General features: G+C 42.7%; 1 protein-coding gene across 2 annotated transcripts in view; it reads left to right on the plus strand.

The window, feature by feature from the left end:
* Positions 1-15465: 15465 nt before the first annotated feature.
* Positions 15466-18287, plus strand: part of RBM33 (RNA binding motif protein 33) — a 739069-nt gene continuing 736247 nt past the window's right edge. For both annotated transcript variants that reach the window (XM_069211143.1, XM_069211144.1), the window contains exon 1: positions 15466-15643. In XM_069211143.1, coding sequence (XP_069067244.1) covers positions 15625-15643 — 19 coding nt within the window. In that variant the 5' untranslated portion in view covers positions 15466-15624. The remainder of the gene's footprint in view (positions 15644-18287) is intronic.

The following is an 18287-nucleotide window of genomic DNA, read 5'->3' on the forward strand; positions in this document are numbered from 1 at the left end:
TGGAAAAACTTGGTAAAGCACAATAAATGACCACGTTAGATCTCACCAAAGATTATTGGCAGATTCCCCTATGTCCCTCTGATAAAGAAAAAACAGCATTTTCTACTCCGTCTGGGTTGTACCATTTTACAGTTCTCTCTTGCGGGTTGCACGGGGCCCGGCAACATTTCAGGGACTGATGGACAGGCTGCTACGAGCGTATACCGACTATGCAGCCGCATACCTCGATGACATTGTGATATTTAGAGATCACTGGGGTGACCATGTACATCATTTAGATAAGGTATTCCATACCCTAAGAGAAGCAGGGCTGACTGCTAATCCTGAAAAGTGTAAAATGTCAGGCGATACTATCGCTTACCTTGGGTATCATATAGGAAACAGCCAGATCAGACCTCAGTTGAATAAAGTAGAGGCTATCTTGAGTGTACCAACCCCGACTTCAAAAAAAGAAGTACGGTCCTTTTTGGGGCTGGTGGGATATTACAGACGATTGATTCCAAACTATTATACATTAGCCGCCCCATTAACGGACCTCCTAAAAAAAGAAAGACCCTCCAAGATAACAAAGCTAAGCTCCATACAACACCATAGTTATGAAATCCTCAAAAGATGTCTAACCACTGAACCTGTATTACGCTGTCCTGATTTTGGGAAACAATTTTATTTACAAACAGATGCCTCTGATGTTGGAATAGGAGCCGTCTTATATCAAAAGGATGAACACGATAACAACCACCCCATTGTGTTCATCAGTAGGAAGCTATTACCGAGAGAACAACGATATCCGGTTATAGAAAGGGAATGTCTGCCCATCAAGTGGGCTATGGGAGCCCTACAATACTATCTGTTGGGTCACTCTTTTGTATTACATACTGATCACGCACCCCTTACTTGGCTATCACGTCACAAGGGCACCAATCCGAGAATCTTACGATGGTTCATGGAGCTCCAACCATTTGTATTCCAGGTTCAACATCTCCCGAGTAGTCAACTGGTCACGGCCGACTACCTTTCCAGACATCCTATTGGTCAAAGTCTCGAACAGCCTTTTACAAGGAGAAGGGTGTGTAACAGGGTCGGTGCAACCTTGTGCTGCAGCGATACCCCGGGACACGAAGAACGGTGCCCCGTGGGCGCCTTCAAACACCCGAAAGTGTTGTCGCGGGACGTCAACGCAGACATCCGGGTTAAAAGGACCGAACACGAAGAAGATGGTGCGTTCCAGGGAGCAGAGGGGAAGAAAGACGACGATGGGACAGAGAACGACAGCGGGACGCCGGACAGCAACGGACAAGAAACATCACCGTCTACAACGATACTTCGGAAGGCACCACCGCTGATGGACCAGACAGATGCCAGAGCCAGCCACTTCGCTGGAGGGACATGGCTCATGTAGGTACGTGCCTGCCTTTTAAATCCCTCGGGATACTGGTGGTAGATGGGTTATTTAACTAAAACACTCTCTAGGAGAGGCAGAGTGGTTTCTTTACGACAGTGAAGACACTTGGGCTCCACAAAAGACTAGTGAACATTCTGGTGAATGAAAGTAAACTTTCTAGACCAAATATATTTATTTTTGTCTTGTTCTAACTTTGCACAAGAACGTTTATTTTTTTTCCCTATGATTGTCAATTGCACTTTTTTTGTACCGGGCTCTATTTTCACTCGCTTGGTGGTTTATCCCCGCACTCTCTGCCCCTTTAGGACATATAGAGAGAGAAAAGAAAGTTCACTTACCTTTATTTTCGTTTTTTCCCGTACTTTCCCTTGGGTCCCACGACGGCGAGATCCTTCTCCGAAAGATAACCCTAAAAGAAATAGAGAAGAGAAGAGGAACATTACCATAGGGAAGAGGAAAACCAGAGGAGAGAAGAAAAGGGGAAGAAGAGAGAAAACGCACATATAGACTGAGCACATTTGACTGTCCTGACAATTCATAAAGAATAAAAACACTATATAGTGACTAACACGTGTAATCGTCTTCCATTACCGGGTAGTAGGAACCGCTACAGGGAGAAAATGTTTTGAACATGGCTAGACTCAAATTTCGATTTAAATTAAATGATTGAGGGAACACTTGAATTAAGCAGATTTGATTCCTACAATGAAAATGAGTCACGTTTTATTTGCAAGGATATTACTCTTTGAGCAGGACAGGTTTATGAGGAATTAACTAATTTGGCTGAGAAATATGAAACCAAAGTGAATAAATCTAAACAGCTGAAGAAGAGTTACAGATTAGAATTCGATTCGAGAGGCATTGTGAACAAGAGGTCACTGGAAACAAAAATTCATATTAAGGAATTAATTTACTAATTCAAAGTATTCAAACATGGGGAACATTAGATAAGTTGGAAGGCAGATTGGCAAAGGAAAGAGGTCAGAAGAAAAAGCCGACTGCATCCTAAAAATATATACAGCAGGCAGAGGGAGCTGTAAAAATGATGCTAATGAGAGATATTACGGGAGGAAATTTTGTTCATGTTCCTTGGAGCAGAAGTAACATACTATCTTTTCCAAATGATTACCCAAAGTGGAGGGAGAAACCAGTGGAGTGGTACCAATAAACAGAGAGGTTTGTCAAGTTTGCAAAGTGCCTGTGGGAAGATTTGAATACTTTATTTAAGATTGTGGTTCCAGTAGATTTGTGGGTTGAGTATAAGGGGAGTGTTGATTGGCCAACGTGAGAGCCGCCAAGGGATGCAGTAACAGGTGCGTTGTCTGAAGAGATGATGAAAAGCTACTAGACCGTGATTCAATTTTTTGAAAATCAGAGTTTCCCCTAAAGATATTGATTGGCAAAGGATTGACAAGACATCTCAGGAGGCAAAGGAGTCTGTTCATCCTTGTTATGAGAGATTGCTTAAAGCATTTAGAAAATAAAGAGGCACAGAGATTATTGAACCGAGAGACATGATTCATTTTGTGTTTAGATTTGTTCAAGGACTGAAGCATGTATTTAGCAATATGATTCGGAATCATTTAATTTGTTGGCAAGGGAAGCTGATTGATGAAGTATTTCAATACACAAAGTACTGCAGTGACAAAATCAATTTGAAGCAGAAAAGGTTAAAGGCAATGGTGATGCAGATTAAATCTGCCCAAGCAGTAGGTATGCAGGGATCGCAAGGTATGGTGAATGCAGGAGGAATCAAGGGCCACAGCGGCAGGGCAATATGGTGCCTCAGTACAGAGGTCATGAAATTCGTGTGGATCAGAATGTTAATGTGGCATGTGTCAAGACATGAAGAAAATGCTGTCTTGTCAAGCGTATGGCATCGTCGGACATTGGAAGCGGGAGTGTCTCTATAGTAATGTAAATAATTTCATGCAAGGTGGTGGTGTTGCACAGTTGGTTGACAACATTCAGTTTCAAAATCAAAGAGTTCAAAGGCCCTGAAATCAAAACATGAATGTTCCTATTGCAGCAGTCCAAATGCAAGTTCCAGAGCAACAAATACAGTTTCCCCAACAGTAGGTTCAAGTCCCACAGTAAATGCAGATTCCACAAGGTTCGATGACACAGTAACTGGTAATGGTTCCTCACCAGAAAGTGAACCAAAGAGAAAATACAAATGCAAATCAGTTAATCACACAATACCCATTGATTGAGTTCAGTGAGGATGAAGTGAGTGAAAACTTTATAAGTAAGAGTTCAGAACAGGACGAATGTGTGTTGGCTGCCTCATTGGAAGTAGATCAGCGTGGTCGTTATGTGATTGTGAGTATTATGGGTCATGAAGTCTCATTCCTGGTTGACACTGGGGCAACCTGTTCTACTGTCACATCTGCAGAAGTCCCAAATGTGCCCCTTTCAAGAAGGACAGTTCAGGTTGTAGGAGTAGCAAATCAGCATTTAGTAAACCCCATTACAGATTCCATTCTAGTTAAAATTGGAATCTTCGAGGATCTGCACCAATTTGTAGTTTGGGATTCCAGTCCTGTGAGCCTGGCAGGTAGGGACTTGCAATGCAAATTAAAATGTTCCATCACTTGTACACAGGAAGGAATAGAAATGCATACTAATAGTGATGATGAGATTTACAGTCAAACTGATGAAATGTATCCTATCATTAAGTTGTTTCCTGCTATGACAGTTAAAGACCTGCCAGATGAATTACAAGAGACAGTAACGTTGAGAGTTTGGGATCTCTCTGGAAAAGATATTTGTCTCATATGAGGTGTTGAACCAGCTAAAGTAACTGTGAAGCCAAATACAGTTTAGCCCAGAACACCACAACATAACATGACCCCAGAAGTGATTGAAGGAATTAACCTGATAATTGCAGATTTTGTTGAGCAGGGAGTCCTGAGAGAAGTATTGAACAGCCCATGTAACTCTCCAATTATGGGATTGAGAAAGCTGAGTAAGAAATATAGCATAGTTCAGGATTTGAGAAAGGTGAATGAAATTGTGGCATCCTGTTGTCCCATAGTGTCCAACCCAGCAGTAATCTTATTTCAGATTCCATGTGAAGCAGGATGGTTTTCTGCTACTGATTTGTCACAAGCTTTCTTTTCTGTACCCCTGCACGAGGATAGCCAGTTCCTCTTTTCCTTCAGATTAGGCAACCATGTGTATTCATTGAGCCGAAATCCATAGGGGTTTTCAAAGTCACCATCCATTTTTAATCAGATTCTGAAGAAAAATTTAGAGTCCTTGAACATGCCATTTCAGTCAGCCTTAGTGCAGTACATTGATGACCTAATGGCTACATCAAATACACGAGTGGCTTGCAGACAAGATACCATAGCGCTATTGAATCAATTAGGTGAAAATAGACATAAGGTTTCCCCTATGAAATTGCAGTATTGTCAGATGGAAGTAAAATATTTGGGTCACTAGAGTGAGAAAGGAGCAAGGAAAGCGACTAGAGAGAGAGTTGCAGCTTTCATGCAGATGCATCCCCTAGTTACGCGGAGAGATGTCAGAATGTTTTTGGGAATGGTGAGCTATTGTCGCTAATGGATTCCCAATTTTTCAGTAATTTCCAAGCAATTGCAGAAATGAATGCAAAAAGAAGTTACAGATGCAGTCGCCTTTAATGAAGAATGCATGAAAGCTTTCACTGAGTTGAGAGAGTGTTTGTGCAGAGCTCCAGCTTTGGGAATGCCTGACTACACAAAAAGCTTTTCATTGTTTTGTCATGAACATGATGGTTGTGCTTTTTCTAATTTAACGCAGTTACATGGAGGAACAAAGAGACCTGTGGCTTTTTTTTCCACCACATCAGATCCTGTGGCAGCTGCTTTGCCCGGCTGTTTGAAAGCTGGTGTGTGTATAGGGCAAGGTGAAGGCACTGTGATAGGTCATCCTTTAACTGTCTATGTCCCACACTCAGGTGAAATACTTTTGGCCCAGTCTAAACCCCAATATTTGACCAGTGCCCTTTTCATCTGTTATGAGTTATTAATTCTTGGATCCACAAATGTTGTGGTCAAGAAATGCGCCACTCTGAATCCAGCTACATTGCTGCCTGTTCATGTTAACGATTTAAATGATGTCAATGAAGTGGAACATGACTGCCTCGGTGTCACTGAACTATGCACCATACTCCTTTGGAAGAATATTATCAAATTGTATTTGTTTATGCTCCTGTTTAAGAGATAGTGGAGGTACACTGAGAGCTGGTTATGCAGTTTGCACACTCTCAAGAGTAGTGGAAACTTCATGGCTTCAAGGAGTGGATTCTGCCCAAGTAGCCAAATTGGTTTCTCTTACAACAGCATGCTGCGTGTCTGAGCAGCTCAAAGTTACAATATTCACAGATAGTCAATACAGATTTGATGTTGTCCACAACTTCGGCAGTTATGGCACCAGCGAGGTTTCATGACCTCATCCAGATCACCCATCCGAAATGGTGAAAGAATTCACAATTTATTAAAATTAAATGCTTTACAGTTACCTGAAAAGATTTTGGTTGTAAAGTGTACAGCCCATTTAAAGTTGAATGACAAATTATCACTGGATAATGGCTATGCTGACCAAATTGCCAGATATTGTGCACTCCATTTTGCCACTTTTAATGAAGAGTGATGTGGTGGAAGTGACACCGGTGAGACAAATCAAAGTTTCTTGATATCAGTGGTTGATACCTGGGATGAGATTAAGAGATTACAGAAAGAGGCAACAGAGGAAGAACACAGAGGTTTGATAAAAGCAGGTTGTGCTCAAAGGGAGGAAGATGATGTCTGGATTTCATATGAAGGGAAAGTTGTGTTGCCATATTGTTTGCTGAACTCGATGGCAAGGTATTATCATGGTCAGGTTTATCTTGGTAGAGATGCAATGATTTGCACATTTAAGCAGTTGTGGTACAACCCAAAATTTAGATTGATTGCAGAAGCGGTTTGTCACAGATGTATTATATGCCAACAAATGAATGTAGGGAAACGAACAGTGCTTAATTTGAGCCACATAGGCAAAGTAGGAGTTCCATTTAACAGAACGCAACTTGATTTCATTGAGATGCCTGCCTGCAAAGGATTGAAGTATGTATTTGTTGTTGAGTGTATGTTTTCCCACTGGATTGATGCTTATCCAAATGTAGGAATGATAATCCCACTGTAGCCAAGCTGCTGCTCAGGGAGCTGATTCTGCGTTTCAGGTTCCCGACTTCTTTGGAATCCAATTTAGGAACTCATTTTAATAATGAGATCATAAAATTGTTGTGTGCAGCACTGAACATTGAGAAAAACTTGCACTGTATACAGACCAGAGGCATCTAGATGGGTGAAGAAAATGAATGGAGCACTGAAAGCTCGATTGGCAAAGGTTAGTGCCTCTACAGTGTTGAAATGGCCTGATGCATTACTACTTGTTCTGATGAGCATGCGTAACACCCCTGACAGGAAGACCTGACTGTCCCCTCACGAGATTCTAATGGGGCGTGCAATGAGGTTAACAGCAGTACCTATGAAGGCACTTGTGGACATAACAGATCACTTAGTGCTGGACTATTGCAAAAGTCTGGGTGATGTGGTTTGTTCTTTGTTTCATGAGGTTGAAGCAGCAACAGTTCAACCAGCTCAAGAACAGTATCTCAACCTAAAGGCTGGTAGCTGGGTAGTAATTAAAAAGCATGTGAGGAAACCTTGCCTAGAACCAAGGTGGAAAGGACCGTTTCAAGTTATCTTGGTGAAGACAACAGCTGTGAAGTGTACTGGTCTTCCAAACTGGATTCACGCAAGCCACACAAGCAAAGTCCTGAGTCCTCTTGAAAATACAGAGTCTGATCCTGCAAGAGCCAATGCTGATGAAGGAGGGTTTCACCTTGACCGAACTGTGAGGACTGAGAAAGTGGCTGAAGCAGAAAATGTGCAAAGTAGTGAACGTGCAAGCAGCCTGAATGTAGACAAAGGTGCAGGAGAGCACAGTCAAAGTCAATCGACTCCTGCCAACGCAGCAAAAGTTGTGAATGCAGTTGCACCTGAAAAGAGAACTGTGAAAGGAGACAAATGGCCTGCAGGTGCACATCAGCTAGTTGCTGACAAACACCCAGCAATAACAGAAGCAGGTGAAGAGTCAAATCAAGGTGAAGACGAAGATGGTGCTGTAAGGAGAACGAAAAGGAAAAGAGTGCCAAGTCGCAGATACTCTTCACCTGAATGGATCTATCTTGTCACAAATGAATGGGAGAACAAGCTTATGGCCTTTTGTTTTGACCGTGAGAATACAGCTAGACCTTTTGGAACTTGAAATTGAATTTGAACTGAGCTGAGCTGTGAGATAACCTTCCCAACTGATCAACAAAGACATTACACTCTGGAAGTGACCATAAGTGATCATCAGACTGTGTTCTGTTGAAAACGAACATTTGAACTGTTTTTGACAACTTTTGTCTGAACTCGAGACATTTCTTGAAGATCAAGAACTGCTGTTAATAATGCAAGAGATTTTGAAAATAACCTTTGTTTAGAGATTTTGAAAAGAACATTTGTTTCGATTTTTTTAAGCTTTTGCTTTTTTAAATATTTTTCTGTTTCTTTCCTTCTCTGATTCTTCAGAGGCCATGAACCCAGGACAGGGTAAATGCAGTAAATGTAAATTTGTGTACACTGGTTTGGTTGTAGTGTGTATGATTGCGTGCATTTTATTGATTGCGGGAATGAGTGTTTCAATGAAAGGAAATGTTCAAAGCACAGCAACTCCAGTGCAGAGAATGACAACATCGAAGCAGAATAAGTTTTATAAAGATATGGGATTGCTATTTAGATGACCCAAAGGGAGATTTATCTTCCATTGTTTATTATAACTTGTTGTATGAGTATATTGATACAATAATGTGCGTGATTGTGATGTGTATACACAAATTCCTTCATCAGTACAAGAAGGGATTACTTATCATAGCTTAAGACTGACTTATGGTATTAGTTGTATTTTAATATTAACACGCTTGTACAATCAAGTGTACATTCAGTATTTTTATTCTAACTTTGATTTTGTTTTCTCTTTTGTTCCCATTAATCGGTATTTGAGCAGCATTGCAAAAGCTAAGAACATTGACATAGTAGGTGGATTCTTTGAACCTACACTGTCATTTGCCACAGGGTATGCACACCGGAATAATTTAACATGATTTCTTACACAGGTAGAAAAGGAGTTAATTAATCAAGTTCATGACAGAAGAAAAGCAATGAAAGGAAAGGTAGACAAGGGTATAGTTTCTAGAAAGAAATGAGTTCACAACACACTGGATACACAAGGATGCTTAGCTTTAGATTGGCAACATGTAGGGAAGCTTTGTGCATATATAGGGCGTAATCAAAAGCTGATAATAAGTTTGTAGGAACGAGTGAATGCAGATGTGTTTTTGTTTAAGAGTGCATAGGATTATATGCTAAATGGACAAGATCCCGCTGGTCCTGGCTTATATTACATCTGTGGTAAGAACGCTTATAACAAGTTTCCGAAAGGTTGGTATGCACATGCTATTTAGGACTAGTTTTTCTAACATTTATCAAGTGGACAATATTAACAATCCAACAGGGATTGAAAGGCTTAAAATGAAATTCAAAAGAAGAGCAAGTAGTTCAGAAATTATTGGAGATATTTTTTGAGCTTTTATTCCATTACTTGGTGTTATCTAGAATGACATAAAGATAAGGAAGTTATCAACGATTGCAGATAAGATGTCAACCAGTTTTTCAGGTGCAATGCTCTTAATGGATATAGAAATAGCTGCGGTAAGATCTATGGTTCTCCATAACCGTCTTGCGTTAGACATCCTTTTAGCGAAGGAAGTTGGCTCTGTATGTACTATTTCAAAGTAAGAAATAGCATGCACAGAGTCCAAGGGATCCCCTTAGAGGTAAGATAGTGGCAAAAAGAGATAATTCTAATGCTCTATTTTGTTGTAGTGTGGTCAAGCAGTAGGCTTATCAGAGGGTAGTGTTAACCATTTGTTGTATACACACAAGCAATAAATGAGGAACACACACTCAAAAGACAATTCCAGGCCAATAGGTTTTTATATAGAAAAATATATTTTCTTATTTTATTTTAAGAACCACAGGTTCAAGATTTACAAACAATACTTTAAATGAAAGGTATTTCACTTAGGTATCTTAGGAACGTTGAATCATCACAATAGCATGTACAGTTTTGGCAAAAATGGCAATAAGCTATTTTAAAAATGGACACGGTGCAAAAATCAACAGTTCCTGGGGGAGGTAAGTATTTGTTAGGTTCACAGGTAAGTAAAGCACTTACATGGTTCAAAATTGGGTCCAAGGTAGCCCACCGTTGGGGGTTCAAGGCAACCCCAAAGTTACCACACCAGCAGCTCAGGGCCGGTCAGGTGCAGAGGTCAAAATGGTGCCCAAAACACATAGGCTTCAATGGAAATAGGGGTGCCCCGGTTCCAGTCTGCCAGCAGGTAAGTACCCGTGACTTCGGAGGGCAGACCAGGGCGGTTTTGTAGGGCACCGGGGGGGGACACAAGCAGGCACAGAAAGTACACCCTCAGCAGCACAGGGGGGGCCGGGTGCAGAGTGCAAACAGGTGTCGGGTTTGCAATAGGTTTCAATGGGAGACCCAGGGGTCTCTTCAGCGATGCAGGCAGGCAAGGGGGGGGGGGCTCCTCGGGGTAGCCACCACCTGGGCTAGGAAGAGGGCCACCTGGGGGTCGCTCCTGCACTGGAGGTCGGTTCCCTCAGGTCCTAGGGGCTGACGGTGCAGTGCCTTTACCAGGCATTGGGTTCATTGAAGCAGGCAGTCACGGTCAAGGGGAGCCTCTGGATTCCCTCTGCAGGCGTCGCTGTGGGGGCTCAGGGGGGTCAACTCTGGCTACTCACGGGGTCGCAGTCACCGGGGGGGTCCTCCCTGTAGTGTTGGTTTTCCGCAGGTCGAGCCAGGGGCGTCGGATGCAAAGTGGAAAGTCTCACGCTTCCCGCGGAAAACGTGTGGTCTTTAAAAGTGTCTTCTTTGTTGCAAAGTTGCAGTCTTTGTGGAACAGGGCAGCTGTCCTCAGGAGTTTCTTGGTCCTTTTAAATGCAGGGTAGTCCTCTGAGGCTTCAGAGGTCGCTGGACCCTGGGGGACGCGTCGCTGTTGCAGTTTTTCTTGAAGTGGGGGGACAGGCCGGTAGGGCTGGGGTCAAAGCACTTGGTGTCTCAGTCTTCTCTGCAGGGCTTCAGGTCAGCAGTCCTTCTTCATCTTCAGGTTGCAGGAATCTATCTTCCTAGGTTCTGGGGGCCCCTAAATACTCAATTTAGGGGGGTGTTTAGGTCTGGGAGGATAGTAGCCAATGGCTACTAGCCCTGAGGGTGGCTACACCCTCTTTGTGCCTCCTCCCTGTGGGGAGGGGGGCACATCCCTAATCCTATTGGGGGAATTCTCCATCTGCAAGATGGAGGATTTCTAAAAGTCAGAGTCACCTCAGCTCAGGACACCTTAGAGGTTGTCCTAACTGGCCAGTGACTTCTCCTTGTTTTTCTCATTATCGCCTCCAGCATTGCCGCCAAAAGTGTGGGCAGTGGCCAGAGGGGCGGGCATCTCCACTAGCTGGGATGCCCTGTGGCGCTGTAACAAAGGGGGTGAGCCTTTGAGGCTCACCGCCAGGTGTTACAGTTCCTGCAGGGGGAGCTGTGAAGCACCTCCACCCAGTACAGGCTTTGTTCCTGGCCACAGAGTGACAAAGGCACTCTCCCCATGTGGCCAGCAACATGTCTGGTGTGTGGCAGGCTGGCAACAACTAGTCAGCCCACACTGGAAGTCGGGTATGTTTTCAGGGGGCATCTCTAAGATGCCCTCTGGGTGTATTTCACAATAAAATGTACACTGGCATCAGTGTGCATTTATTGTGCTGAGAAGTTTGATACCAAACTTCACAGTTTTCAGTGTAGCCATTATGGTGCTGTGGAGTTTGTGTTTGACAGACTCCCAGACCATATACTCTTTTGGCTACCCTGCACTTACAATGTCTAAGGTTTTGCTTAGACACTGTAGGGGCATAGTGCTCATGCACCTATGCCCTCACCTGTGGTATAGTGCACCCTGCCTTAGGGCTGTAAGGCCTGCTAGAGGGGTAACTTATCTATGCCATAGGCAGTGTGAGGTTGGCATGGCACTCTGAGGGGAGTGCCATGTCGACTTAGTCATTTTCTCCCCACCAGCACACACAAGCTGGCAAGCAGTGTGCATGTGCTGAGTGAGGGGTCCCCAGGGTGGCATAAGACATGCTGCTGCCCTTAGAGACCTCCCCTGGCATCAGGGCCCTTGGTACCAGGGGTGCCAGTTACAAGGGACTTACCTGGATGCCAGGGTGTGCCAATTGTGGAGACAACAGGTACAGTTTAGGGAAAGAACGCTGGTGCTGGGGCCTGGTTAGCAGGCCTTAGCACACTTTCAAATCATAACTTGGCATCAGCAAAGGCAAACAGTCAGGGGGTAACCATGCCAAGGAGGCATTTCCTTACAGGAGTCTATTGAGTTTTGTAGTCAGCGCTCTGCAGCACATACATTCCTGATAACAATAGGGAGATAAGAAAGTACCTATCTAATTTGACTATTTTGAGACATGGCCTGAGTGACCTGGAACAGACTAATGTTTTGGAGACAATAGGTGAGAGATCTCAGGTAGAATCCTAAGGTAGGATCTTGGCTCAGAATCTTGGGAAATGGATTTGTGAGAATGATCTTGAAACCTTCATTGATTGTGACAGTGTGCATAATTTGTGCACTTTGATCTTAAAGGGCTTACAATTTCTGAAAAAGACAAAGAGTAAAGTATAGGCAGAGGATGAATGAAATGGAAATGGAGAATATGAGAAACAGATACTACCAGACAATGAAGAGAATTGATGATTATCACAGACCTAGACCTAAACATTATTAAACTACAAGGTTTTGATTTGTCTCATTGTAAATGAGAAAAGTTATTTTGTGACAGCATAAATTGCCGCCAGAGGAGGGACTGATAGAGATTGAGTTTTACTAATACATTAGTAGCATAGAAGTGAGCATATAGCAATTTATAAATCTTAAATCTTCAGTTCAAAGGCCTAGTAGAGGAATTAACATGGAAATGAAAAATGTGGTGGACATTGTGGCCGCCACTTGTATTTTGTCATCACGTTTAATATGAAGGCGTTGTGCACTTATAAATGAGTAAATTTTTAATCAGATTTAACATGAAAGAATTATTCTCAAGAAGAAAGACAGCACTAATGAATTATATTATTGTGTGAATTAATTATATTGAATAAATTGATTTAATTAATGTGACTTACATGTGTGCAGAAAAATAAATGCATGTTTAAATTGTTCTAACATGTTATAAATAATGTTTGCAAAAAAATAATTTGCTTTGCTTATATGATTAAAAGTAAGGTGTGCAATAGATTTTATAAATGTATTAATTGTATTAATGTGTATTTAGGTTTTCTTAGCTTGACTAGGTCTGAAAGATTCATTTTTCAGTAGTAAATGAAAATTATTTGTTTATTTTGATCCCTCTGTCCTGATTTTTTTTTCTCTAGGCTGCTAATGTTATGATGAATGTCCTATTGTTTTGTAGGTGAAGAGCAAGTTTCAGAAATAATTATGTTGATGTATGTGTTCTAGCTGTGGAATAAGACAGGAAACTTAGTTCTCATGAGAAAGAATATTAATATAGGTTATTGTGTGTTGTGAGAGATGATTTTAATGTTGCAGATTATCAGAAAATGTAATATTTTGGTGGAACTGTATGAACTCATCGAGATGATGGAAAAGTTGCAAACTTGATTGTACCACTGACAGCCATTGGACATTGAAATTGACGCACAAAGTGTGCCCACCTGAAGGACAAATCACAAATGTTGTGCATATTTTCATTAGTGAAGGATTTTGAATTCGTTTTTTCCTGTCTCGAAGCCGTGCAGAACACTGTCCGTCCACTTCTGTCCTAAGTCTGCTGTCATCCTCTCTTCGTCAAGTCTTCTGATGAGTTTTCTCTGTCTTAATTGCCCATTTGTATATGCTGTTCAGTATTAACATGCCCAACTTATTCTGAACTGCTGACTTGCCCTTTGTGCAGATTGTGTTTTGTACTGTCCTGATGTTGTTGTCAACTGATGCCAGAAGAAGGGGACCATTCTTGTTGATGAAGAATTCCTGTATGCTGTCTCATAAGGAGAGGTATAAATAAATGTGGTTTCTTGTTTCCTCTAGCTCAATCACTTACACCAGCACATGTTACAGTGAGTTGGCCTAGTTTAGATGATTTTTCTAAATTATTTTTGTCTTTCTTTCGTTTTGCCGCATGTGTTAGTCTGGTCCCACACATGCTAGTCCCAATTTGTGTCATAGATAAGTATGGTGTAGCCCTGAAAATTGTTATTTTGATGAGTTGCTGATATAACCATCTGTTGCTTTGATATCTAAAATTAATGTGCATATTGTGGTTTTGCTGAGTTATGTCATTCTTTTGGAGTGTTTAACAGTATTGATGTTTAGTAGACTAAGGGCCGGAAGTGTCAAACATTTTTGTGATCGCAAATGGGTTCGCAAAAATGTATTTTGGTATGTATCAAGTCCGATTTACATTCCAATAGCGATTACTTAATTGCAATTTGCAAAAAATGGCAGTTTGGTAATTGCTGTTGGAAAGAATGATACATCTGTCACTAAGGCCCTCATTACGACCTTGGTGGGCGGCTGAAGCCGCCCGCCAAGATTGGACCGCCGGGCGGCCGCCAATGCAGCCGCACTCCCGCCGCGGCCATTAGGAGATCCCTGCTGGGCCGGCGGGCGGAAACCTAGTTTCTGCCCGCCGGCCCAGCGGGGATCTCGGCCGCAACACAGGAGCCGGCTCCTGTGAGCCAGGGGCCCCGCAACTCCCCGTACCGCCAGCCTTTTCCTGGAGGTTCAAACTGCCAGGAAAAGGCTGGCGGTATGGGGGACTCGTAATCCCCTGGGCAGCACTGCTAGCAGTCTTGATACCACGGTCTTGATACCTTGGGAAGCACCGCCAGCCTGTTGGCGGTGCTTCCGTCAGAACAGCCAAGACCGCCAGGGTTGTAATGACCCCCTAAGTCTCTTTAGACGCTTCGGTCAGCCTATTGTTTTCATGTATGTTTATAACTTAGTTTTGAGCACCATTTACGTGACATTGATTTTAGGATTGTAATAAAGCTTTGATACATATTCATATTTAAATTTTCCTTGGGGTCTAAACTGTTCTTGGTGTTTAAATTTGTTTATAGCTTAAGCTCAACAATGTGTGATTATATGAATCTGACTACTACATTCCTCACCAAGGCCAAAGTTTTTAGTCGCCCTCTGAAGGTGAGAATAGGGATGTTCTTTCACCTGGGCGCTTGTGGTTTCTGAACTGGAGCCGGGAAGACGACTTCCTCGAGCGCTCTAGCAATTTGTATCTTGGCTCTGGGTCATTTTGCCTCATGAAACTGAAATTAAAACCAACTCCGATCCATCCAACTGTTGGGTGTCCTTTTGAGATGTAAAATTCTAGGGGTACAGCGCGCCGACGGGTCCGCAGCACATTCATTTGAAGGTTTGCATTGTGACGTCCCATGTTGGGTTGCCTAGCAGCAGTTGTCAAATGCTGACAGCGGTCACAATGCTCCCTTTATCCTTTTTCCAAATCGTGTGGTGCACTATTGCATCGTGAACAGTTAGCATCCCCATCGACCCTCCCTGTTCGCCATTTCATCTAAAAATAAGCACTTCAGAAGAAACATGTTTTTAATAAGTTAGCATTCGTTTGCGTAACCATTGGTTATTTTGTACAATTTACGTTGTTAAAAAAAATCCTCCATCAGTGCAAATGTCATTTTATGTCACTTGGTTAACTTCTTCCATATCACCCATGCTACTATTACATTGAACGAAAATTCAAGATGGCCGTCGCATTCGCAAAGATAAAAGGCATGGTTGTCCTTCGTCGGTGTTGGCACGACACACTGCGCTACATCCCCTTGTGTCTCCGCCCGACCGTAGTCTCCTCCGCTCCCAGCATGCACCGGAAGGAGTACCGGTGGCCATGTTGTCTGGTTTTTGTTTTGCTCTTGTGGAGATTGTGGGCCTGGAGCTCTGCGGCCCCCGAATTGGAACAGGGAGCAAGTCCTGTGTGTAGAGGGAACCTCGGTTTCGCCGAGTGTTAACTCTGCCTGGTGCCATGGCCGCCGCTCTTGGAGGTAGGCAAGGGGATGTTACCGCCGAAATGTGTCGAGAGAGGACGGTCAGAAGCAGGCCAAAGTAACGAGGGGGCTTATGCACGTTTGATGGGACTGACGAGGCAGGCTGTGCTCGTCTAAGCATTTGTTTACAGCCATGCATTGGTGTGCAGAAAATTGGATCAACCCTACCGTGGCAGTATGTGGGGCGGGAGCTGTCATGTACTGTCAGTACTGGACTGGGCTCAACAAAGCACTGACATTCCGAGGGTGTGACGATCAGGCATGTACTGTAAATAACAAAGCGGGCTCAGGAGTGTATATTATTACTGTTGGTAATGGATCAGGGAAACAATGTATGTACGGGTGGATCAGGTACTTTGGATACCTATGGTTGACTCCAACCCTGATAATCCAAGGGGTCCGGGGAGCGACACTTTGGCTTTACAAGATGCGTGCTAATGCGTAGGATATATATGAGGTGGGTTACAGTGTAAGTACAGTTGCACGGCTCTGTCAAACAAGATGAGTACAATGAATTGATTGTTGCGAATGCTGTTAGTACAATCCATGGTGTTATGCAGACTCGTACAGATTCAGGCGCATGACTCGATTATTGAAGCAAAACATTGCTTTATTTTAACTTTAACTGTCTCCTGCCTGAAGATGCTTTGGCTTCAAGAGAAGCCAATGGGGGAAAAACATTCTCGCTATTATTATTTTTTTTAAATCTCTCTCTTTTCTAAAATAATAGCATGGATGCAACTAGTGGTGAATAAACTAGGTTCTTTAATCCACACACGTCTCCCTATTTCATCATCACACATTCCAGTGCAAGAGGCAAGGTTATCCAGGCACTGTTGAAACAGTTGCCGAACTTGATCATGCTCGCTCTCTTCAAACTATGGTTTCAGACGGTGACTCAGTGCTTCAAATGGAAATATAAAACTGACGGTACTTGAGTACCTGTCTGCTCTTGAGACGTGCCATATCGCCTCATTGTATGGCAACGGTGTTGGAAATGCAGGTTATATCCCTTTCAAAGTGGGGACGTGCCGGTACTCAGTGCCGGGCATTACCTGTCCATTTAAAGTACCTAACTTGTTAGAATAAAGAATGGATTACTGACTGTAACACTGGCAAATCAAGTTATGAGCTCAGTCGAGCACTCATTACGTTTGTGTATCTTCATTATTTTTGTTTTCTGATTACAATGTCTGTGGATCATCACTAAGTATAGTGCTGTGAGAAGCATTTAGCTAACGTCAGGCGTGTGAGAGGGTCTGCCAAGATAAACACGTGTTTATGCTGTGCTTTTTAGACATTGCTATCACCGTGATTTACCTGTATCAGTAAAGCCAATTAGTTTGGTGTAACTGCAGTTGACCAGCACTTCCCCATGTGCTGCCTTTGCCAGGACAGCAGGCTGCTACCTCTGCAGGACCACACTAGGCTGTTCAAAAAGGACTGATGGAGGGCACTGTTAGCAAGTCTGTGTCAAGAATGGGGGGGGGGCGGGTATAAGGTGCGTATGATTATTGGGGAAGTACTATTGGTGTTTACTCGGCTAGTCACAGCTTGCCCTGTTTTGATCAGTTGTGCATCCCCAGTACATGGATGGGAGACCTCTGCAGTGGCATGGTCTAAGATGGGAAATAATTAGAGATGTTCCAAAATAATGGTAACCTAGAAGAGGATACTTTTCCGTGGGTCAGGCCTCTAAGGATGCTGTATGTTGAATTAAAGATGTGTTTGATAGAGTGCTGAGTTTGTTCAAAAAGGGCTTTTTGGTGTTAGATCCTGAGGTCAGTTTCAGGAGCTGGTTTAGCCCACTTAACAGACTAGACATAGCTTTATGGCTTTCCGGAATTTAAAAAAATGTCTTTTTTTTATGGCTTCTTAGATCATTTGACCATTACCGTTCGTTTTAGTTGATCTTGAGAGGCAACCTATTTGTGAGTTTTTATGGCCAATCTGAAATTGAACATTCAAGGTAACCAGATGTCTAGTTGTCATTTAAAATCTACTCCCTCTATAAGTTTGAATTAAAGTGTCATGAACCTCCCATTTTGTGGGCATGGTGCATTACCGAGTTAGATGGCTGTAGCCTCAAGGGTAGAATCCACGTCGAATCCTGGTCAGAGAAAAGCAGAACAAGCAGCTGTCTGTCACTCTTTCCTTTGACCAGTTAGGTGTATCCAAGGCGTATCCAAATTCAGTGTGTTTCGAGTCAAACAACCCTTCAGAGAGAAACTCTTCTGTGTGCGTGTGTGTGTGTATAGATCCTGTCCCCTGGAATTAACACACACATCTGTAAAAAATTTACAATATGATGTAATTTATTGGGTACAGCCAGCACCTAAAGCATATGATGGTAGTTATAGTAATCTAAGCAGTAATTATATAAACACAAAGAAACATTAGAATACCTCAAAGGATTTTACACCACTTATCCCTTCTTTCCCTAATAGTTTTGGTTAATCCTTACTTGACACATTATCAGCCTCATGGTTATTGTGTTTGCACAATAATTAGAAATCTCCCTAACTATTTTATCTCAAGCCATGTAACCAGCCCCACATACCTCAGAAACATGTCAGGCCTGCTGTTGGATATAGGCACTTTGACATATCCCCATCAACAATCACTCTGTGTCTGTTCCTTC

Source organism: Pleurodeles waltl, chromosome 10, assembly GCF_031143425.1.
Source record: "Pleurodeles waltl isolate 20211129_DDA chromosome 10, aPleWal1.hap1.20221129, whole genome shotgun sequence".
Lineage (NCBI taxonomy): Eukaryota > Metazoa > Chordata > Amphibia > Caudata > Salamandridae > Pleurodeles > Pleurodeles waltl.